This window comes from Gadus morhua, chromosome 4 (assembly GCF_902167405.1).
Source record: "Gadus morhua chromosome 4, gadMor3.0, whole genome shotgun sequence".
NCBI classification, from domain to species: Eukaryota; Metazoa; Chordata; class Actinopteri; order Gadiformes; family Gadidae; genus Gadus; species Gadus morhua.
In genome coordinates this window covers 15,421,015-15,445,485 of record NC_044051.1, presented here as the reverse complement: position 1 = coordinate 15,445,485, position 24,471 = coordinate 15,421,015, and the positions used below count along the sequence as shown (strand labels likewise).

Sequence of the window (24,471 nt, the reverse complement as noted above, 5' to 3'; positions counted from 1 at the left end):
TTAGATTCTGAAATGGAATTGAGGACAGTAAACTTGTAAAATGCAACTTTTAGATATGTATAATTGTTACCAAGCAACACATTTGATAAAGTATCAATATATAGAAAACTCGGCAAAAAAAAACCTCAGGTATTATTTGAGGAAGCGTCAATAGCGCACAAACCCCCATCACTTTCCTCAAAAAGGCAGAGTGAGCGCACCGTTTCAAAACCACCACTAGGGGGCACTAAAGTCTCAAGGTGGTTTGCTGGAGCACACCGGATGCAGTGTGATATTCAAACTTTTAACTCCATACATTGCCGTTATTCAAGTTTACAAGTTTAAACGACCTACAAGTAGCCTACACTTCTTAGAAAAATTAAAATTGTACCAAGAAATCATAACAACTTTTTCACAGATGCACACAAATAGACCATAGAGTAGCTGGGTAATACAAATTATTAAAAGTAACATTAGTTTAATTATGTTTAGAAATGACTCAAGCACCCGTTCAAGTTTTGTTGGCAACAATCTGAATAATATATACATTGTGTGCTTAGCATTTATGTATGGTGGCTTGTATGTTTTTTGCATGTACCAGACACATGAATTTTCATCATGCTAATATACTTGCCAAGGCATTTAATATGTTTATTAAGCTTTTGACCTTAGGTAGAACCAATTGCCCACAACCACAACCGCTGCATCCACTCCATGAACCCGCTTGACCGTTGCGTCACCCTCTGCTGACTGCGTCATGACGCCAAGAAGACGACGTGTCTCTCAGCCGCATGCAAGCTGCTTCCCGCCCCCTCTAGCACCTGGAATGAGATGCTCCAAAAAGGCGCTATTGGCGAGGGCGAGGGCGGCCAGATATTTTAATTGTCAACTTCAATTTTCTGGTTCTGGGGACTGTTTAACGGGCCTACACAATTCATTGAAGATAAGACCCCGGTTGCGGTAGACCGGTGTAACGCTACAAGGCAGAACCCTCTCACAGCTTACCTCAGCCGCACGGATGCTGCACCTCCCCTGTTTCCCCACTTGTTTCTTCTACAGCACAGTCGTCAACGTCAAATCCTCAGGTCCCGCCCCCTCACCTAGTCCGTCCTCCCTGTCAGAGGCTGGACGCCGCTATCTTTAGCACTAGTGCCGGGGATTAACGAGTATTTGCAGAGCGCGAGTCGACTGAGTCACATCCTTCTACCTGAGACGGGGCTGTAGCTGTATTTTCAGCGACCGCCGTGTTCGCCGGCGTCTTCGGATCTAAAGGATAGCAAAGGATGGGGGAATGACATATCACATGTCGTCTAATCTGGTTCTCCGTTGTTAAGAAGCTTCGAAGGATGCTGCTGTCCGGCAGCGCGTGGAGCGGGTACGGGGTTCTGCTGTGTATGTGCGCGTGCTGGCTCCTGTTCGGCGGTGTCTCCACGAGCGTTCCAGGTAAACAACACCTTTAACGACACACGACGACTGACTAATGCCACGGTTTCACCTCCCGTCTATCACATTACTTTATTTTTTGAATATTCCCAATAATGTTGTCTGGGTTCTTTCGGCCTGTACCTGTAAACATTGGGCTGTGTTGAACCCTTTTCACAACAAAATAAACTTAAGTCGCAGCTTATTATTGTCTTGATGTATCTCCATGTTAAATCAAGTGACTCTTTTCCTTATCTTATTGTGCTGCAGAATGAGGTTCTCAGTCATCTGGACGCCTTTGGGTTAAACGAGTCCTGCGGTCTGTGAAGTTACGCGAAACTAACAAGGAAAATATTGTGAATTACACAACCTTTCCTTCATGCCTTTCTTACCGTCTCTAGAGATTGTTTTAGTAAGAGCCACAGATGTAGCGTCTTCCGCATGAATGAGAGTGACAGGACCGCTGTGATTTTAAGTGTTCTTTTATAACCAAAGTTACAGTATACATACAGCATTGGCTGAATGCTGGCAAGAAGCATGGTGCCACTACAAATCTCTTAAACACTTAAACAGTAAGCCATTAATGCAAATCACACACACACACACACACACACACACACACACACACACACACACACACACACACACACACACACACACACACACACACACACACACACACACTGTGAATGAAGTGTGTATGTTGTTTCCACATCAGATAACACCTGTTCCATATGCCTGGCTGTAGGGGGGGGGATAGGTCCAGGGGTGGCTGGTGGAAAGGCACTGAGGTCATGTACATATGCACCAGAGTACCGAGCCAATGGCTCTACAGCTGGCGACATATGTGATAGGCCAGGTAGGCCTATAGGTGTGTGTGTGTGTGTGTGTGTGTGTGTGTGTGTGTGTGTGTGTGTGTGTGTGTGTGTGTGTGTGTGTGTGTGTGTGTGTGTGTGTGTGTGTGAGTGAATAATATAGGAGTAAGGTTGCTGTGATGGTCAAGGTAAGGTAAAAAGTATAGGGTTGTGCTTTGACGTTATGTTAGTAGGGAAAGGTAGGCTACATTTGTCAAAGTCACAGTATGTAACATTTAAACTAGCTTGCAGCTTAAAATACTTGGACACATCTGTAGTCAATGCTGATCGACGGTGATTTCAATGATGTTATCCATAAAATCACATCCTATAACTGATGTTTTTTACAAATAAAATATTCCGGCCACTGCCCACACATCTCTCTTCGTACTTTCAACAAAACAGAAACCAAAACCCCTCCACTTATGCCACCCAGCCAGCAGAGCTACGCTAGTTCACATCACGCATCCAGTAAGAGTGGACAGAACACTGTTACTGAGTTTTATGAATTCTGAAACTCTCCCCCCTACTAACTGGTAGGGCTCATTCTTACTCATTGACTTTAATGTTCGTTAAGGTTGTCATTTTCCACATGAAGGAAGTCTACACTTTCAATGCATTTTAAACCAAAGTTGAAACACAGTCATATATGCATTGCGTTCAATAGCTCTGTGTGTTTCACTATCCCAGCGAGGCCCGTGCGATGCCATCTATTATTAATACGTTGACTAACTGAAGTTGAAGCGAAAACGGCGTTTCAAAAGGCCTGGTGGTTTTAAATTGGAAAGTAATGTTGCCTATGTGGTTTTGGTGAAGGAAACGTATGTCATCCGTTGCCAATAAAACAGGGGGAACATAGAGGTGTTACCGGGTTACAGCACCGCAAGCTACTCCCTCAGAAGGCTCAACAGCCCTTCTTATTGATCTGCCCCCTGCATTTAGCATTGTGATGCTCTGGAGATCTCCCAGCCCATGTTGTTTCCATAGCAACTCTGAAATGTCTCACGATCACTTTCTTTCTCCATTTCTCTTCTTCCATTCTTTTAATTACCGGTTTTACCTTCAGGGGTGCAGGCTTGTGTGAATGTGAGCCACAAAGCCTCTTTCAACCCAGCGACCTATGGTACGGGCCGATGGACGCACACCACACGCAACTTAAAAGACGCAGAAAGATGTAGGAATATCACATCCTCACATTTCCATATCCATCCGTTAAAGCATTTTAGCATGAAAGACATGGCAGAATGTAAAAAAAAAAAGATATGCTCCAGTTTAGCCATTTGTTCTAAACAATCTTGGGGAAAAAAGTAATTTTATTCAGACTTTTTTTACTGATTTGTGCCGTTCTCAACCCACTCTGCTGCTCATGAACTTAAAACAATCTGTGTTGCAATGGGAAATAAATGCCAGAGCTAAATGGTAAAAGTGATGATGACCAAAGAGAAGCTGCAGATTCTGAGAGAGATAAAGCTGAGGGCCCACTGAGCCGCGAGAGCCGCACTTTGTGTAAAAGAATGAGAGGAATTGTCCCCCAAAAAAGAAATCCCAAGAAAAATCACATTTCAGATAGACTTCCTCCCTCTCTGTCTCAGTCCCACTTTCTCTCTCACTCTGTCCCACTTTCCCTCTCTCTGACCCTCACTGTCTCTGTCTCTCTGTCTCTCTGTCTCTCTGTCTCTGTCTCTCTCTCTGTCTCTGTCTCTGTCTCTGTCTCTGTCTCTGTCTCTGTCCCTGTCTCTCTCTCTGTCTTTCTCTCTGTCCCTCTCTCTCTCTCTGTCCCTCTCTCTCTCTCTATCCCTCCATCTGTCTCTCTCTCCCTCTGTCCCTCTATCTCTCTATCTCAGTCCCTCTCTCAGTGAGTCAGGGCCGGTTCCTCAACACAGTACAAAACCTTTTTGTTAATGTACGCGATTGCCATCAGCAGCAACGGCTTTACAGCCCAGAGGTATTCTGCAGCGTGACGGCTTTATAGAAAGGAGCGGTCGTTGCCTCATTTATACGCCAGAACGTTCTGAGTACGGTCAGCATGAGTAAATATGGCCAAGATGATGTGGCAGTGATGCCGGACCAGGTAGATAGGTCTGACAAAAGGAATACGTTTCCTTGTGGCATTTTTGTGTCTGCCTTTCAGAACAGGTTATGCAGGAGAATTCAGTAAGCCTAAACTGTTACCGTATTGCCTGTGCATCACCTGTCGTCACCCTTGTCATTGCTCTTGTAATTTGCTGTGGAAAAAATAACAATGCCATGTAGCTCTATGACTCTGTCATGCAATTATCACCTTCTTTCAAAAAAAAATATATTTTCAGACAGAATTCACCCCCGTCGTAATCCTTTAGTATTTAATAATTTAGAAAAAAACTGATTTCCACTTGCAGACATTTTATTTATAAGTGTTCATGTCTACTGATCCTGTGTGTGTCACTGATAGCGATCACAGACATTTTGTAGCATGCATTAGAAAACCCACTAGCAAGGCAAGATGGTCATTATTATGTGGTTGATGTTAAAATGACCTCCTAATCTACCACAGGGGATTCATACTTTATGCATATCGGTAGATGTAAGCTCATGGAAATAAGCTTATTTCAATAATATTTTAAAATTGTATAACTATTCTGTGTATGTGTGTTTGAATATTTGTTTGTTTGACTTGTTATTTGTGGCACAAAAAAAATTGAGATTGAGCCAATGATAATTTGCTATGTGCTACACACGGACGAGAATACAGGCAAACACTCCACCGGCCACGCAGGTGTAGTACTGCTCTTTCCCGTGAAGGGTCCTTTCTCATATCGCCACTTGATTTCGAGTGTTTGTCTTTCTTCCTGTGGGCAGTCTGAACGGCAGGAAGCTTCAACAATGGGGGAAAGTAACCCTGCTGGCCTGGCCATTTCCTACTATGTACCCATCTGACACACGCACGCACGCACACACACACACACACACACACACACACCTCTCCTGTGCTGCTCCTCTGATCATGATTAGAGTTAATTTTGTTGTGTTCTGCTCCATAAGGGACAAAAACGTGTGTGTGTGTGTGTGTGTGTGTGTGTGTGTGTGTGTGTGTGTGTGTGTGTGTGTGTGTGTGTGTGTGTGTGTGTGTGTGTGTGTGTGTGTGTGTGTGTGTGTGTGTGTGTGTGTGTGTGTGTGTGTGGTAATCTGCAGGCCACAGCAGCAGCAGATGGTTCTGAGTCATTTCTCACTTCAGTTCAAGGACTCGCTGGAGTCCCAGAGCTTTTACGCAATCTCTTTTCACACGTTGCTGACACCACAATACCTGCTCACCTATTATTGAACTCTCCAATGTCAGTTATCTGCGGTTTCAAAGGAGAGAAATTAGTATGCAAAGATACACTTTTAACAGAAAATATACTTTCTCAGCTGAGTCTTTTTATCATTTGTATATTGTATTTTTTAAATTTGAATCGACGATTAAGAAAATTGGATTTGCTTTCTCGTGGGAAGATGTAAACATAAAAATATACAGGAATTGAGCTCCATCAACCATGAACAATCAGCATTCCTTCAAACTCGTAAGCTGGTAAATTGGTTATTTACATCCTAATAAAGCCACTGTGTGGGTCTCGGTGAGTGTGTCACCTGCCGTCCTCCTCGTTCTGTGACCGGTGCCAGTGTGGTGTGGGCAGTGTGTTGAACCCAGGCCCAGTCCCGCGGTTCCCTGCCTGCACTGCTGTAGCACCTGCGGGGAGGCGGGGGAACCTGAAGGATCGTCGTGTCGCTTCGGCCGCCACGACGTGAGGATGGAATACGATGTGCAACGGTACAAAGTAAACTTGTGAGGGAGCTGGGGTTGCCAGATCACGATCGCACAAGATTCCACCACGCAAGGCTTCAAGTGGGGTGCTTGAGGCCGAAACCACAGTGTCTCCTACCAATCGGCATCAACGCGATAGATGGTGGTGATACATGGATGGTCCATCCAAGTATTTTTTGGAAGTGCCTGCCCCTATGCAAAAAAAATTCAAGGTCGACTTCCCAGATGGTTCTGTAATCCAACCATCTGGCAGGGCAGGTTATGTAAGAGTTACATCGATTCAATTTCTTCCTGTTCTTACTATTTCACGTCAAAACTAAAATCGACCAAATGGTTTTCCAATCGTTCCTATGCACGTTTCTGTGTTTTTGGTTTGTGCAATCATCGATATACTGCGACAAATATTGAATGACTTATTTACCAGCCCAGTATTTATTCAAAAGGTCAGTACACATTTAAGTCCGGAGCAGTCTTTCTCAGGTTATAGCTCATGAAAGGGTTGCAATAATGACAACTCTCTTGTGTGTAGACGATTTAGACCTCATTGTTGTGCTAAATAAACCTCCATAAATCAACAGAGCTTGTCCCGCCGGCGGGCGCGGAGCAAGACGGATTCAATAGGCCTCTGATTGCATTGTGTTTGCTGCATTCAGCGCTCTGGGTTGATATGTCATTATAGATCATCAGAGGCACTTGAATGTTGTTCAACTGTGCTGAACACTGCACATTGATTTGTGCTCCAGGTCCATTTTTCATTACAGCAATCTATTTTACACAAAAGATGCAGAAGAAATCGATTTCAAAGCGGGAAAACATCCCTAGTAGGCTTGCATTCAAAAGTCATTATCTTGACAAATTTTAAGTGTGGAAACATTAATGCTGTACGTTGCATTCAGTGTGTACACCATTATGTTCATCTCATCAATGTCTGCGTGCATCCAGCCCTGCAGTGGTCAAGTGCATTCGATTGTGAATACCAGGAATGCGCGTTGCCATAGACGTACATCACGCGACGCACCGTAAAACCTAACGGTTCGGTTTCAGATAAAAAATGTCGGTGTGTGTGACAGCTGATTGAGTGTGTAGTGAGTGTGGTTGCCGTGTGCTTTTTGAAGGACACCTAATGCTGAACCTTCTCTATGATTATTGACATAATGCTGCCCTTAGAGGCCTTTCTTCTACCATATTCATCAGTGCTGCCATGGCCTGATGAGCCCGAGGGAAGAACCGATATTTAACTGTGTTTGAGAAACGGCCTTGTCCAATCATACAAGGTCAGGTGGTTCAAAGCTTGTTCGGCTTATTTTGTTATGATTTTCAAAAATCTTTTCACGGAGGGAGTTTCCCATTTTTCTTTGTACAACGTGTAACGTGACGGAAATATCTGAACTAGTGTGGTGTTATGATAAGAGCCTCAAGCGACGCAGCAAAACATTTAACATGACGGAAGCATGTGAACCGGTGTGATGTCATGATAGGAGGCTCGTGTTGAGCGAGGCAGAGAAGTGAGTGGGTCGGGAGCCTGGTTGCTGGCTTGTTGAACAGTGAGACTAAATTGGTCCTTGGCGGTAGATGGAGACGTGCGCTGAGATGAATAGTGAGAGCATTTGAGGCAAACCACCTTGGGAAGCATTCTTTATCCTTGATGATGGTGGCGCAGTGGGATTACGTGATATGGCCTTCTTTGATGAAGCTAAGATAGAAATTATTATGTAAGGATGAAATTAAGATATAACTTGCTGAGCCAGTTATTAGCTTTTTGTAATTAAGGAGGAGATGTGGCCCAAAAAAGAGAATCTCAATATGAGCTTTGCCGTATTGGAGGCAAGAATCCGGAATGTTTTAGATGCCTTAAACCTACCTCCTACTGTATTATTCAGACTGTTAATCCAGTGGACTTGGAGAGAGACATCTTTTTGGGCATCAAGAGGCTCCTAATACATTCAAGGCACAGTTACTGACACGTGCACACAGATTTCCCATGCCGGATGAATTATTCACCAGCGGCTCATCCCTGTGGTTATGGTATATTCAGAGAGCGATATGCCTTGGGGTGAGAAGCCACTTCCATGATAACATGAGGATGGAACATGTGAAAGGGGAAGACCCAAGGGATAAGGACAGACCCCATAGTCCGTGAGGGTTGAAAATTGCAGCCAACGCCATGAACTGATAGAGAAATAATAATCTATTGCATTTGTACAGCGCTTTAAAAGGAAGTGTGTGTGTGTGTGTGTGTGTGTGTGTGTGTGTGTGTGTGTGTGTGTGTGTGTGTGTGTGTGTGTGTGTGTGTGTGTGTGTGTGTGTGTGCGTGCGCAGGAGAGAGCAACAGCCTTTAATTATCAGACGGCCGTGCATGTGTGTCAGGCGCTCGTGTCGCTACGTCAACGGGGCGAAGAGGCAGAGCAGGTGAGACGCTGTAACTTACAATACTGCTGTTGCTAAGCGACGGCTGATTATTAGGGACCAATGAGAACAAGCGAGTAGGAAACCTTGTGACCCGTGAATCTTGCACCACAGTTGACTTTTGTACGTGTGATTGTCTGAAAGCAGTGCTGCTGTTGCTGCTGCTGCTAGGGCCTTCACCAAACACAATGGCAGACATTTTGCTTTCAGCGTCTTATTGTTCTGGCTTGTGTCAGAAAAACAGAATATGCAACAGATCACAGCATCGCACTAACACTACACCGAGGTCGAACCCACAGGCTCGTCATGTGTCAACCGTCACTCTCATCTACACTGCTTGTTTTCGCACTTTGCCAAATGCAGCAGGTCTTGGTTTACCTGTGTTTCCTTGCTTCCTGTTCTGTTATTTTAAAGTCGCTGGCGCTGAGCTGCGGTGTTTTTGTGGGGCGGGGGGCCTCGCGTAAATGTCTATCATTTATCCCTTGACAAATCCCTCACCATTACCATAGATGCACTGATTCTCCTATTAGTATAACTTTCAGTGTATAATTTAATTTAGAATTAACTGCGGACTGATTCGTTCTGACAAAATCTCACTTTCTTTGTCTCTTCTTCTTCCATCCTTCTGCTTTTTTATACCTCTCTCTCTCCGTCTTTATCTCAGCACATCTCTTTGTTCACTGACTCCCTCGCTCAGTGGCTTGGCACGGTCTGCAGAGTAGTTACTGAGTTTCCCATCGACATCTCTCCATCGCTCTCACCTAATGAAGGGAAGTTATTCTGTGCAGGCAGCCCTGGAGAACATAAGGCCACTAAAGGGTGTTGCTCGTGTTTTGGTTAAACATTATATTAGGTTTTTTCCTTTTTCCTGATTTGATTGCGAACTTGTCAACCATATGCAATTTCAGCTTTTTGAATGTTGACAGTTGGACTTGGACACATGTTTCTTCTCTCATGTATAATATATGAGACTTGTTTTTATATGGCTTTTCCTATTGGTGTAATATTTATGTTATCTGTTTTTAATCTAAAGGAGTTTTAACATCAATTGCTGCATTATGATAATAGAAAACCAAAGCGAATGACCTTGTAAATCACCCAAAAAACGTGTCGTTGATGTCTTAGCTCTGCACACTTTCATTTATGTGTGTGTGTGTGTGTGTGTGTGTGTGTGTGTGTGTGTGTGTGTGTGTGTGTGTGTGTGTGTGTGTGTGTGTGTGTGTGTGTGTGTGTGTGTGTGTGTGTGTGTGTGTGTGTGTGTGTGTGTGTGTGTGTGTGTGTGCGCTCCCCGTTGACTAACAACAACCTGACCTTCTGTAATGAGCACCGCTGTTATTCTAGCCCATAGCTATAGCATGCTGCTAGCTCAGAATAGCATGCTGGGCTATGCTGCTTATCTGACCTGACAGTGGCACAGCGGTTATCTCCCCAGCACTACTTATTAACACACCTGTTGCACTGCAGTGACCCACTTTTCTGTGTGTGTGTGTGTGTGTGTGTGTGTGTGTGTGTGTGTGTGTGTGTGTGTGTGTGTGTGTGTGTGTGTGTGTGTGTGTGTGTGTGTGTGTGTGTGTGTGTGTGTGTGTGTGTGTGTGTGTGTGTGTGTGTGTGTGGGGGGTAGTGTTGCACATATCTGGTTCGGCAGAGTTACAGATAAGATGGGGAATAAATCTGGAAAGCTGTGTTCCCTGCCATTGTGTTTGTTTTAACGCGACAGTTGGGGTTTAACTCTTCTGATATTTATAAAATTGTAAACATTTAATCAATCGTAAAATAGACCTTCGCTACACTTGACATTCAGGTGCTTGTAATTGCTTTAGTCTGATTCCCGTGTAGTCTCGTCGAGCTGGTTTTATAACAGGAAGCTAGCAGCCTGCTGACTGCTAGCACCAAACCCTTTTTTTCAACTTGAATGTGTATAACAGCCGTCAGACAAGGGTGAATTCAGGTCAATCTATTAAGACGTCAAACTTTGATGTGGCCCATTTTAGGCCAAGGTTAGTTATCATTTTTCCAACATAGCTGTGTAAGATGTGTTCTTTGTTCTCTATCTTGCGTCACTGGGTACAATATTGCACTGCTTTTTGTTGTATTTGGTCCAAAGTGTCCTGACAGTTATGACGTTTTTCAGAATTGATTTCATTGATGGATTTATTTTTCAGTTTATGCCTCGTCCCTAATGAAGCTCTTCCACTCCTCTTTCTCTCAATCGGTCTCAGTGAAAAGTCGATGCCATCATCTGGTGTGTGCCGAAAAGGGGCGGCACTTCTGCAAGGCTGGCTCCTCCCACTGCGGCTCCTGCCTGTCCCCATTGGTGGAGAACAAGGAGGGACTCTGTGTGGCCAAACCAAAGCACCACCGTCATGGTATGCATAAAGAGGTTAAGAAAGATTGAAAGTGTTATTCATAGTATTAACGTAAAGTGTTTACCTTAATACTGGTGTGTGTGTGTGTGTGTGTGTGTGTGTGTGTGTGTGTGTGTGTGTGTGTGTGTGTGTGTGTGTGTGTGTGTGTGTGTGTGTGTGTGTGTGTGTGTGTGAATGACCTTTAAGCTATGAGGAAGTAAACAATAACTATGTAAAGTATGTGAAAGCTGTCCCACCTCACCTCTGTCTCAGGTACACGAGTATTCATTTACGCTAAGTGCTAACTCTCATCGGCCACAGCGGCAATGTTCCACATTCACCACAGTGTCCACGTCACGCTCCTTTTCATTTATCATTTTCCGCTGTCATTTTATGGAGATCTTCTTTCATGAGACTTTCCATGTCCCGGCTGATTGGTTGTCATCTCCTGCCACTCTCCCAGCGCGTCATATGCTAGTAACGACCCCTGCTTCACATCTGTCCCTCATCCTGTCGTTCATGACACACTGTGTGTTTCACGCACACACACACCGCCGCAGACCTGCTCAGATTATGGTTTTAATCATCTAAATGTCACAGAATCTCTCTCTCTCTCTCTCTCTCTCTCTGTCGCTGTCCCTGTCTCTCCTCATCTCACTTTCTCCTTCCCATCAGATCCCTGTCCCAATCTACCTCTATTCACTCCAACAACAACATGTGTTTTTGACAGATTTACACTGTGTGTGTGTGTGTGTGTGTGTGTGTGTGTGTGTGTGTGTGTGTGTGTGTGTGTGTGTGTGTGTGTGTGTGTGTGTGTGTGTGTGTGTGTGTGTGTGTGTGTGTGTGCGCAGTTATTAAATCGCACACCACAACACAGTTTCATCAGTCTTAGTTAAGCCCCCTAAAGTGGTTATGTAAGCCAATGACATCGGCTTCTGTCTCTCGGTATCTCCCCACTCTTTTTATCTTTGTCTCTCGGCATCTCCACACTCTTTTTATCTCACTCACTCACTCACTCACTCACTCACTCACTCACTCACTCACTCACTCACTCACTCACTCACTCACTCACTCACTCACTCACTCACTCACTCACTCACCTCATTATATTTTTCTGTCTCCCTCTGCTGATATTTCTCTCTCACACTCATAATCTCTCTGTCTGTCCATCTGTCTGTCTCTGTCAGTCTGTCTCACTCACACACACTACCATTCACGTCTTTTCCTTTTTCGGATTATGAACACCCTCATTCGGTTAATTAATGTTTTGAATTTGCTGAGGCCAGTGACTATATGACATAATTACATAATTACACCTGCGTTGTGTTCTTTCGACACAGTTGTTTTCTCTGCATGGAACTGCCAAATATGCATATTTTTTCTTTCCAAAGACTGGAAGAATCTTAAGTGTTCAGGAGGTCAGAACCGGGAAAAGGAGAGGGACGGAGACACACACAGTTACTTTAATTGATCAAACGGGTTTGCGTTACATATAATTGATCGGATCACAGAAATGGACCTCAGAGCTTCTGTACCCCAGAACTGTATTTGGGAGTCTAGGGCTATTTCCAATATCAGCACCATATCATTGCATAACCAACATCCTATAGCTGCCCTGAAAACCAAGTTTTTCTCTTGTAAGCTGATCGCCATTTTTGCAATGATATGAGATCTGAAATGCAAATATAATTAGTAAAACAAGCAATGACCATACCTGCTGAACAAGTAAGACAGGGTGTGTGGGTGAATGTATTTCTGGGTGTGTGTCTTCCTGTGTGCGTGTCTGTGTGTGTGCGCGTGCGTGCATGTGTGTCCCTTGTGTTTACCATGGAGGTGTACACTCCCATTGGTAAACACCTTGATACCTGTGGCCGATGCTCTTCCTTGACTGTAAGTACGAGCCGGCCGTCGCCGTGGGCAGCCACTGTGATACTGTATGTACTGAGGGTGGGGAGATCCCTGCTCTCTGAGCGGCTGGATGCCATCTGCCCGGCAGCCTGTTCCCATCGCACCCGAACAAAACAGCCCCATCTGCGGGAAGGACTAAACTCAGTCCATGTAAACTCCTTATGTTTCCCCCCAGGAAGCGTAAAGCACTGTACGTCTGATCGGATCGGATTGTGCGCTCACGTTTGTCAACTATAATATCATTGTTGAATAGAGCCAATCTGTTATTGTCTAGCAGTATTAAGAAGGTTGCAGGAATTAGCCAACATTTGATGGACCTTTTGATTCTCAAGGTGTTCCTGGATCAGCTGGGCGAGGGTTGTATTTGTTTTAGGGGGTTTGTACTCATATGAGTGGTTTTCATGTTTAGTGATTCAAGTTAAGCCAGTGTAAGCTTATATGGCTCTAACGTACCGCCAATTGGAGCAGGAGAACTCAGTGTACTGGACAGTCTTAGTGGGGTTGGACCTACAAAAGGAGCAGGAGAACTCAGTGTACTGGACAGTCTTAGTGGGGTTGGACCTACAAATGGAGCAGGAGAACTCAGTGTAGTGGACAGTCTTAGTGGGGTTGGACCTACAAAAGGAGCAGGAGAACTCTGTGTACTGGACAGTCTTAGTGGGGTTGGACCTACAAAAGGAGCAGGAGAACTCTGTGTACTGGACAGTCTTAGTGGGGTTGGACCTACAAAAGGAGCAGGAGAACTCTGTGTACTGGACAGTCTTAGTGGGGTTGGACCTACAAAAGGAGCAGGAGAACTCTGTGTACTGGGCAGTCTTAGTGGGGTTGGACCTACAAATGGAGCAGGAGAACTCGGTGTACTGGGCAGTCTTAGTCAGGTGTGTCCCTTATTAAAAAGGAACAGAGCGATCCCTGGAAAGGCAACCACAGTGGTGGGCCTCGCCGCTCAGGGTCTGTTCTCTCTGAGGGGGTCGTGCTGGGACTTTAGGCCCAAGACTCCCTCCCTGGGGGGCCGGCTGCTGCTTGGTTTTAAAGAAGTGAGGACGGGGGGATTAGTCAATAACAACACCTGACGCTAACTCCCCTGTCGTCTAGTCGGGATATGGAGAGCCACACCCCCTTATATCCCTATAGACGGCGCTAACTAATCCCTATAGACACCGCACCACCACAATCATAAATGGATAATCAATGCACAGGAAATACTCTACGAATGTAACCCCCTTATGCTCAGAGCAGCTCCTCCTATCTGACCCACAGCAATGCACCAGGTCCCAGAGACCTGGTTTACCTTGACAACATCATAGATATTGGAGGACACAGTTGCGATATGATTGAATCCTTCTGAGGTATTAACTTAACAAAGAGACAAGGCCTCCCACTATTATAGTGGGATTTTACTGCTGCCTGCTTGGTCAGTTCGTCAGAGTGACCACCAGGCCTTTGCTTCCAGACTACTGATCAATGGTGAGCGCCAGGAGGCTTAAATCCTCCCAGAGACCCTGAGCCTTTTGGGATCCATCAAGGAGCTAACCGCTCCCTCTATGGCCAAAGGTGGACTCCACTAAGTCACTGCCCATCAGCCTCGATAATGTACTGACAGAATGGCTTTCCAGCGATAACAGCAGATGGTTATCATGGTTGCTTACATTGTACCCACATTGCTCATGGATACATATCTAGAACCTCCAGTAAAGAGTTACCAGCTCTAGGCTTTATAAAATCCAGTACAAACCGACCAAATGCCCTGGTTACGTCCACACAGATTTAACATACACTATACTATTCCCCGTGTTTATTTATTTTTTTATCCCAGTCATTGTTCAAAGTGTCCACAAGGGGGCAGCAGGGGCAACTGATTGTTTCCTTAAACTTCAGTGGTCGGAGGCCCTTTGTGGTCTGATCCTTATCAGCATTGAATATTATAATCTTACTGAAGTTGTTTTTTTCGAATTAAGAAGATCCTTATTATCACTTACGGGTAATTCTTAATTCAATCCTAGCTATAACAAGTAATCCTAGCTAAAACAATTCGTCCTAGCTAAAACAATAATAATGCAACTGTCAATCAGAGCTAAATACTGATGTGTTAAAGCATTAGCTTGCTAATGAAATATTTATGTTATCTGTTTTTAATCTAAAGGGGTTTTAACATCAATGCCGCATTATGATAATAGATAACCAAAGCGAATGACCTTGTAAATCACCCAAAAAACGTGTCCTTGATGTCTTAGCTCTGCACACTTTCATTTAATACAGTAGGAGTGTGTGTGTGTGTGTGTGTGTGTGTGTGTGTGTGTGTGTGTGTGTGTGTGTGTGTGTGTGTGTGTGTGTGTGTGTGTGTGTGTGTGTGTGTGTGTGTGTGTGTGTGTGTGTGTGTGCTCCCCGTTGAGCGCTGAGCTGTTTAGTGTTTGTTTGCGGTGTGTCCGACACCCCCGCCCCTGTCTAACCAACTCTCAGGGGTTACAGGTCATTATCAAGCGAGGGACAAAACTAGAGGTGTGTGTGCTTAGGCATGATGACAAAGCACGTGGTGCAATTGACACAAAGATAGATCTACCGCCGATAGTTCTCCTTCTACACCCGGTTGATGTCCTGTTCCCATAACCACAAGGGTTTAAGCAGTTTTAGATGCCTGCAAAGGGAGTTGCTTGGTTTTGTTTTGCCTTAAAATGTTCCATCTTTTTTTCCAAAGCAAACATAACAAGTAGTTCTGAAAATCTTACGTCATGATACCATGACAACCAACAATGAATATGAATAATGCAATATTCATTGTGAGCTTAGTGTCATATGTTAACCCTCACTGGTGCTCCCAGGTTAGTGACTAAAGGATCAGTTATGGTTCCACGTCGACGCAACACAATGACCATGTAGTCGCTTCGACGCAGTCGTGAACCTATTTTGGTTCTGCGTCGGGTATTAGTGAGCCCTCGCTGCTGCGTCACGTCGACGGAAGATTACAATTTTTGGGTGGCGCACGTCAGGCCCTTGCGGTGGACGCAAGAACGGGTCTGTATACCCTCTTGCGTTACGCGACGTGGAATCACAACTAAGCCAAACTTTTCCAGGAAAGTTTTTTGAAAGATTCTCAGAGGGCCTCAATGTGTTTACACACACAATCCAAAGGAACATGTCCCCTCTCCCTTCACCCCTCTTCAGGGGATCCATGAGACGCTCCAGGTCGTTCCTCTCTTCACAAACACTTGCGTGTTCTCGGCACGTTGCCTCCTGTAAAGGGCACATGGCGCGACCCGCCTCCACACACACCTGCCATGGAGCGTACTAAGTGGCCAGAGATGTAGGGGGGGGTGTTGTGAGAGAGGAAAAACAGCAACAGAGGGTGAAAGAGCTCCCGCATCAGATCACGCACGTCGGCTCAGCCAGGTGGCTGTCCTTCTGGGGAGGCCGGGGGTGGGGGGGGGGGGGGGGGGGGTCAGATCCATATTCATGAAGAGACTGCCTCATGGAACATAACTAAACTGAATATGTATAACTGAAGATGTGCATGGTCAAAGCTGGGGTAAACAGTTGACCTGAATGAGCTGCAGTTTGGGCTTCATCGTTCTGCTCATGATTTCTGTGATGTATTTTACAGTTATCATCACCATTTCTACGGTTTGGACCCAAGTCTTATGAATAACTTTTAGGATATATTGGGGATATATCAAGGCATGTTATGATATATAAAGGGGTGTTATGATGTATAGAGGCTATACTGAGGGATGTTATGATATATAGAGGGGTGTTATGATATACAGTATAGAGGATATGCTGAGGGGTGTAATGATATAAAGAGGATATACTGAGGGGTGTAATGATATAAAGAGGATACTGAGGGGTGTTATGATATATAGAGGGGTGTTATGATTTATTGAGGATATATTGAGGGGTATTATATAATGATCACCCCCATTAGTAGGAAGCTCTGGGAGTCTTTTTTTTTACATGAGCCCTTCACCCGTCACACTCCATGGGGGGGGAACGTGTGTGTGTGTGTGTGTGTGTGTGTGTGTGTGTGTGTGTGTGTGTGTGTGTGTGTGTGTGTGTGTGTGTGTGTGTGTGTGTGTGTGTGTGTGTGTGTGTGTGTGTGTGTGTGTGTGTGTGTGTGTGTTCTTGCCCCCCCCCCCCGTCCCCTGCGGTGCTTCCTCCCGCGGCCACACACACACTGTGAAAGGCCGGTCCCCTAGGAGACGCAGGCTCGTCTCTTTAGAATGCGGCTGACTGTCTGGACAGCAGCACTGTTAAACAACACTTTCCTATTGTCTGTCCTCCTCCTTCTACCGGGTCCCGAACAAACAGCACGTAGCGGCACACTCTCAGTCAGAAACGCAGCAGGGCTACGGGACCACCGGCAGACGCACGCAGGAGTGCGTTCAATCGCCTCCGTTGTAGGCTCAGGGTTTGAGTGCTCGGTTAAGGGACCGTGGCGACGTGTCATTTCAATTATGGCATTTCTTTTTTATTCATCTTTTTAAGGAGTAGAACATTGGGTTGAAGGCACCAGCAGTGAAACCGATGTTTGGCGAAGCACATTGTTATGTAATAATCGTAAAATGTATTGAAACTCAGAACTGAGCAGGAATCGGACAACAGCAACACGTTCGCTGAAGATTGCGTGACTGTTTAAACAGCCCCATGATCTCATGACATATGGGTATGTTGTTGAAGCGCCAAATCAAACATCTTCAGGGTGTTTTCTGCCGTGTATCGGCGTTGGAAGAGTGAACAACTGACAGGCGTAACCTTCAGGGATCTGGGGACCTCTAACCTCCAAGAGGCAAAAAGTCCTTTGGATAACCCTTTAAATCTCTGTGGAGTATATTGTACACAAATCACAAATAATTTACTAACAACAACAAAATCTGTTTTTGCTAGTTGTAGTATGCCATCACTGAGGCTCCAGCATTAGCCACTGCCCTGGTCTCCCTGATGTAGGGCTAGCAGTGCCAGATGGCTCCATGTTTATCTATACAGTAGCCGTCGGTGAACACTGACTGATAGATCTACCAATCAGGGCATTTGTTCTTCACTGAGACACTGACATGCCATCTGTTTTTTTACACAATTTTACATATATATATATATATATTGGTGAGTGATATTCTGGTAAAGCACTACGTCTATAACTCTTTTTTGTTTGTCTGTGTCTGTGTCTGTGTCTGTGTCTGTGTCTGTGTCTGTGTCTGTGTGTCCTCCAGGCACAGAGACGGTCCCTGAACTGGACCAGGAGATCGACTTCCTGCACTCTGTTATCGAGGAGAAGGAGGTGTCTGTTACCCAACCAAAACGACCCAAAGTGCAAGGTAAGAGCTTCTAGAGGCCGCTAGAACCACCAGCCTGACCTTCTGTAAAGTCCCTTGTTTTTCAGCTTTAGTCATCCTTTCTAGCATTTCAGCTCTTTTGTTTTGAAATAAGGAAGTCTGTTCGCTTTTGGCGAGAGCTTTGATGATTTTTTTCTATTGTATATCCATATATTGAAGTTACCAAACTAATAGGAATCTTTCTCTCAATTTCCTTCCTTCTTTCCTTCTTTCCTTCCTTCCTTCCTTCCTTCCTTCCTTCCTTCCTTCCTTCCTTCCTTCCTTCCTTCCTTCCTTCCTTCCTTCCTTCCTTCCTTCCTTCCTTCCCTTCTGCCTTCCTTCCTTTCTTCCCTCTGCTCTCCTTCTTTCCTTCTTTCCTTCTATCCCTTCTGCTTTACCGCTTTCTTTCTTCCCTTCCTACTCCCTCCCTCCCTCCCTCCCTCCCTCCCTCCCTCCCTCCCTCCCTCCCTCCGTCCGTCCCTCCCTCCCTCCCTCCCTCCAGTGAACACCTCTTCCCGCTCTGATACGAGGATCTTCTTTGACGCGGTCGTACCGGACCGACCGGCCGCAGCCTCGCCCAACACCACTGCCCCGACCGGTTCCCCCCCGCCTCGGGACCCCGAGGGCCCCACCACTCTGGCACCTCAACCAAGGGCCACGGCCCTGGACGGCCGGGCCGGCCCCAGGGTGGCCCCGGTCTCCGCCCCCCTCAACGACATCCTGGTCCTCGGTGAGTGTGTGTTTGTGTGTGTGTGTGTGTGTGTGGGGGGGGGGGGGGGGGGGAAGGGAGGGTATGTGTGTGTGTGAGGAATATTGACCTCCATAATTCCTTTGAAGTCAACGATACCACAAAATGGACGCCATGACTTGAGTCATAGTGAAAGGCTGAGCGAGAATTTTGATTCTGTGCCACAGTGCAGTAGGTTACAACATCTAGGATCTCTGGATGTTTCTCACAGCTTGGTTTGGTGGTTGTCTTTGTTTTCCAAAACGCGGCTATCGGTTTAGGTTGTCATGGCGTCGTTTCCGTCAAGCACCACGTCTTTCGTCATTCACGCGGTCTTCAGGTGTCACAGAGATTCCGAGGTTTCCTTTTGCTCATTAGGAGCGGTTTCATTACGGACCCCACGGGAGAGCACCCTGACGCCCTGTGACTGATGCGTCCCCCTTCACACATCTCATCATGTTTTATGTTACTTGTGCTTTCTTCCCCCCCCAGCTCTGATCAGCCTGTTCGTGGCGTTTGGCATCGTGTTTCTGATCGTCGCAGGGGTCTGTTTCTTCAGGTAAGCATTCATTTGTTCATTCATATGAGGGTCATGTCTAACGCAACTGTTAGTGTGTGGAATTAACGCTGCCAACAGTGCATGCACCCAGTGCAAGATAATGAGAGCAAGATTGAGAGAAACACAACTTGTAACTGCCTGTGAACTAAAGATGTACCAGAATGTAATACCTTGAATTTTAAATATGTAACATAAAGGCAGTTTTCTTTTATTATGGTATTGATCATTTATTTGTATCACAGGCATGTAGACTGTTCATATATTATGCTATTAATGCAATTATCTACGTCTTTGATGAACGTTAGCCTTTGGTGTCGCTGAAGAACCTGTTTCATGGTGCCCCCTACAGGTTGCGGAGGGGATCGCGCTTGGCCAAGAAAGCAGACTATCCTGGGTTCAAAGGACCAGGCACGGTTAATGGAACATCGGTAGGCCCCATGTTATTTAAATGATCCCTTATTTACCAATTCAGTATTGTAAGGTTTATTTGTCATTGCAGTTAGAGTAAACATTTAACTTGGTTGTTTATAGTTTAGGCTGCCAACGTCAAGCTTTATGGCAATATATACTTAGGACTATATTTCCATAAAGTTTAATGTCTGATACATTATTAACCATTGGATTTTAGATTATGAATAAATCTACGATCATAAAGAAATATTGATGTCCATGTCTTCAAAGCAAAGGGAATATAATTTTTTTTTTATTAAACATTTAATTTCTACCCTGTTCTATTCTGTCTCAATAGTCCTTTTTCCATCAAAAAGATAATGCGCTTTAAAATTATGCGCATCAAAAGTTAGTGCGACATATGGGATGGAAAAAGGGTTATATCGCTCTAACGCCGATTTTGTCGCACTAGGTTAATTCGCTCTGCAGAGGTGGTTTTGGGAAAGTTCTAGCGACATAAAAGTAATGGAAAACGGCTGAAGCGATATAGAATGTCGCGCATGCGCATTGTTGATGGAAAAATCATCTAGCGGGTCAGAAAAATGCGCTTCAACACGGGGCATTGTGACACAATTTTAATTCGCTATAATCATTCTGTCGATGGAAAACTGTTTAGGCGCTTCTTATGTCGCTACAAATTAATTCGCTTTAAGAGTTAATTCGCTTGAAAATCTGATGGAAAAAGGACTACTATCATGTTGAATAATTGTGTGTCTAACTATTGTGATTTCAATATTTTTGTTGTTTGTTGTTTGTTCTGTATTTTCATGTTGTCTTTGGATCTTCTCTTCAGCATGGTGATGCAAATCTCCAAATGAGTGCTCAGATGTATCACTACCAGCACCAGAAACAGCAGATGATGTCCATGGGAAAGTGAGTTCCCACCTTCATATCCTCCTACTTTTACAGACTCATTCCTCCTCCTCAGACACTACTTTATTACATTTGTAATCTTTTTCTAACGGGGGATGCTAATGCTTTGATAAAAAAATATTTAATGTACTTTTGCGTTTTTGTTTTTTACTTCATTGTTTTATTTTATTTTGTGTGTGAAATTGTGACAGAAACTGTTTCCCCAAGGAATAATATTAATAAAAAATAAGAGTACTCTGAATCTAAATAAACATATAATGCTCACGTTTAACTTCAACTTCTCTTTGGTCATGTATGTGCATGTATGACGTAAACCCTGAGCGTTCCGCCTCCGCTCCTCAGACACCAAGAGACACACACAGAGCAGAGGGTCCCCGACTCTGAGATGATGTCAGACGAGGAAGAGATCGGAGGAGACTTCACCGTGTACGAGTGTCCCGGACTAGCACCGGTAGGTCAGACAGACAGACAGACAGACAGACAGACAGACAGACAGACAGACAGACAGACAGACATTCCCGTACACACACACACACACACACACACACACACCCACACACACACACACACACACACACACACACACACACACACACACACACACACATCCTTGTAATCCTTGATGTAAAAACTGGATTCTTTAGACAGTAACACAAACACATTCTTTCTCTTTCCCTGTCTCTCACAGACAGACATAATTTGACCTTCACTGTGTCTCACTCCTTGTTTGACAGACAGGAGAGATGGAAGTGAAGAATCCACTGTTTGATGACTCACCGCTACAGTACCAGGGACATCAAAAGTGAAGACACACAAACACACACTAACGAACACACAGTCTCTGACAAACAGACACACACACACACACACACACACACACACACACACACACACACACACACACACACACACACACACACACACACACACACACACACACACACACACACACACACACACACACACCCACCCAACAGCACCCATGCCAGATGGGGCCACTACTCCGCACTGGTGGTGTTTTGAGGTTTCATTGCCTTCCTGCCCCGGACGGGGTCCTGATACGCTTGGTTATTTTTGTGTTGTTGGATTTGGTTTTTCTGCATTGTGAAGTTTCGATTACAAATGTAACTCTTGTTTGGTCTTTTTAATGTTCCCCGTACTGGGACTTGTCTTAACTTAATTTTGACAGTTATTTCCCAAAGAACATTTAACATTGTGATACACGTGCAATATTCACTCAGATACATACAAATACATCATCTCGCGCTCTCTTGCTCTCAGTTGCATTCCCTCTGACACACACACACACACACACACACACACACACACACACACACACACACACACACACACACACACACACACACACACACACAGCCCACAGACACACACACACACAGCCCACAGACACACACACACAGCCCACAGACAAACACACACACACCCACAGCCCACAGACAAACACACGGCCCACAGACCGAAAGCAACAACACAGGTACCCTCTCCTGTGATGTCATTGTCATGCGTTGCTTGTAGTTCAACCACATTCTTTACAGCTACAACATGTTATACTATTTAACCAAGAAACCTTCTATACCTCCTGACAAATACCCAGGAACATTCTCAAAACCCCGAAACACGGTGAGTTTTGACCTGCAAATATAACCTTCTTGTTTTGCAAATTTTAATGATATAAAGAGCACATATCCACATTTTAAATCAATAAATATAAATAGATATACATGCATATAATATATAATATAAGTATGAGATGGTTTAACTAAGGTGTCTGTTGCATGGTTTGAGTTTGGCGTGTTGGTATGTTTGTATGCGTCCTGAATCGATGGACTTGTGTGGCATGTGGACGGCTGCGCTGGAAAGCACTTAAAGGGAACTCTCGGGGAATGAGGTTTGACCAATCAGACGACGGACCAGAAGTATTGGCTCCTACTTCTTTCTCGCTAATTTCCCCTGTCCTGTTCCGAGTCTACCTATAGTGCTGCAAAATGTACATACAAAAGAAAAAGTGAAAGTATTCACCTTTTTTATATTTGTACATGCTGACATTTAAAAATTAAAACTTTTTATCATGATGTATAAATGAGTTGGATTATCAGTGTCTTTGTTGACGGTCTCAGGGTGGTGGGGTGTAGTGAGCAAGGGAGAATAAAAGTTTGAAATATGCAGACGATATAAAAAAGACATTGCTGGGTATTTTTGTAAAATAGGCCACCATTTAAAAAAACATTTTAAAATGACATGTAATTGGGTTGGAGCAATATTTTTAATGAGTTGAACACACAATAAAGCAAAACGTGTCACAATATACAGCTTCACAACCATGAACAATACCATTTATAGCATAAATGTATATATTTTTCAATTAATATCTTCTATTTCACCACACTTATTGTATAATGAAAATATAAATGCATATTTTGAAATAAATATTGATCAAACCTTATACAAAATTGCAAACAACTTAATGTTCTAAATGTGCACAGCCTAGATATCTTCTGAATCCAGGATGATAAAACTGTAAAAGAATCCAGTTTGACCTCATTTTACATCAGGGATGACAACTGTGTGTGTGTGTGTGTGTGTGTGTGTGTGTGTGTGTGTGTGTGTGTGTGTGTGTGTGTGTGTGTGTGTGTGTGTGTGTGTGTGTGTGTGTGTGTGTGTGTGTGTGTGTGTGTGTGTGTGTGCGCGTGTCTGTGTGAGAGGGGGTGGGGTCAAAGGCAGAACCGTTTCAGAACCATTAAAAAGCCATCAGACTTGTTTGCGGGGGAGGATCAGGAAAATCCTTGTTTTTCAATCCTTGCATCAGAAGTGTTTTTGCTGTATTTCTTTTGCGTTTTGTACTCTGAGCTATGACCAGGCCCTCCTGGCCTGTGATGCGTTGTACGTGTATCTCTATTAGGGAGTGTGATGTGTGCATGGGTGAGGGTGACCATGGGTGAAGTTTCCCCATTAGGGATAAATAAAGTGTAGCGTATCGCAAGGAAAGAGGCAGAATTTCAACCTTTACCTGTTCTTTGGTCAGATGTTACAACCTTTTTAAAATGTGGTGTCAGCCATCTTCCCAGCATTAATGCAAAAAAGGTGCCAATTAGAGAGACATGCCTTCGACTGACCTGGTCTCCTGCACATGTAGATGTTAAAAAAAACATTGGGTCTTGCCTGAGATAAACCTGTGATCTGCACCCAGTGGGTGGACAAGCCTTTCGGCCATCGTCAAGGTAACAAGGATCTTCCTGCCTACTGAAAGAGAACCCTGGTCACATGAACGTATAAATGACGTAAATGCTTGAACATACAAGGACTTAAACTGTGTATAATTGTATACTCGGGTATGTATAGATGTAAATGCTTGTACATGCAAGGACTTTAACCGTGTACATACACAGCTATGTATAGGTATAGATCTATAGATGGTCCTCGTAGACTGGTACAGGGATTCAACTGTTGTAGAGTGCAGAGAACCTGCACTTATTTCACATTCATGTTTCAGTTTTACTGAGAACGCATGACGATTCTGGGCTGGTCTGACGATACATATTAAAAAGCTGCAAATACAAAACATGAAAGAACAGGGCTAAACCGATTAGGATTTCATATGAGAAAAAAAAAACTGTTTTCAAAAGCTAAAGACTGGCCGGATTCCACAGCCAGGCTTGTTTATAAGCCCAGTTTATATGATACCAAAAAAAAACCTACATGAAAGAAGAACTCCCATCAAATATGTTTAACCTCTCAGGGATGGATCAGGCGAACCCCTCCACCAGTCTCATGTCCCCCCCCTCCCCGGCCCTCTCGCTGTGCTTTCAGCCACGGCTCAAATCCCCAGAGGTTTCTCGAGAACAC

The 24,471-nt window shown here is 44.5% G+C and overlaps 1 protein-coding gene across 1 annotated transcript; it reads left to right on the top strand.

Moving 5' to 3' along the window:
* The first annotated feature begins 1,053 nt into the window (after positions 1-1,053).
* LOC115542025 (neural proliferation differentiation and control protein 1) lies at positions 1,054-22,711 on the top strand. The gene is made up of 9 exons (XM_030354053.1): positions 1,054-1,422; positions 10,662-10,808; positions 17,897-18,001; positions 18,501-18,728; positions 19,218-19,284; positions 19,634-19,712; positions 20,528-20,607; positions 20,950-21,058; positions 21,342-22,711. Exons 1-9 carry the CDS (start codon positions 1,326-1,328, stop codon positions 21,411-21,413), a joined length of 984 nt encoding a protein of 327 aa, XP_030209913.1. The 5' UTR covers positions 1,054-1,325; the 3' UTR covers positions 21,414-22,711.
* Positions 22,712-24,471: the final 1,760 nt, after the last annotated feature.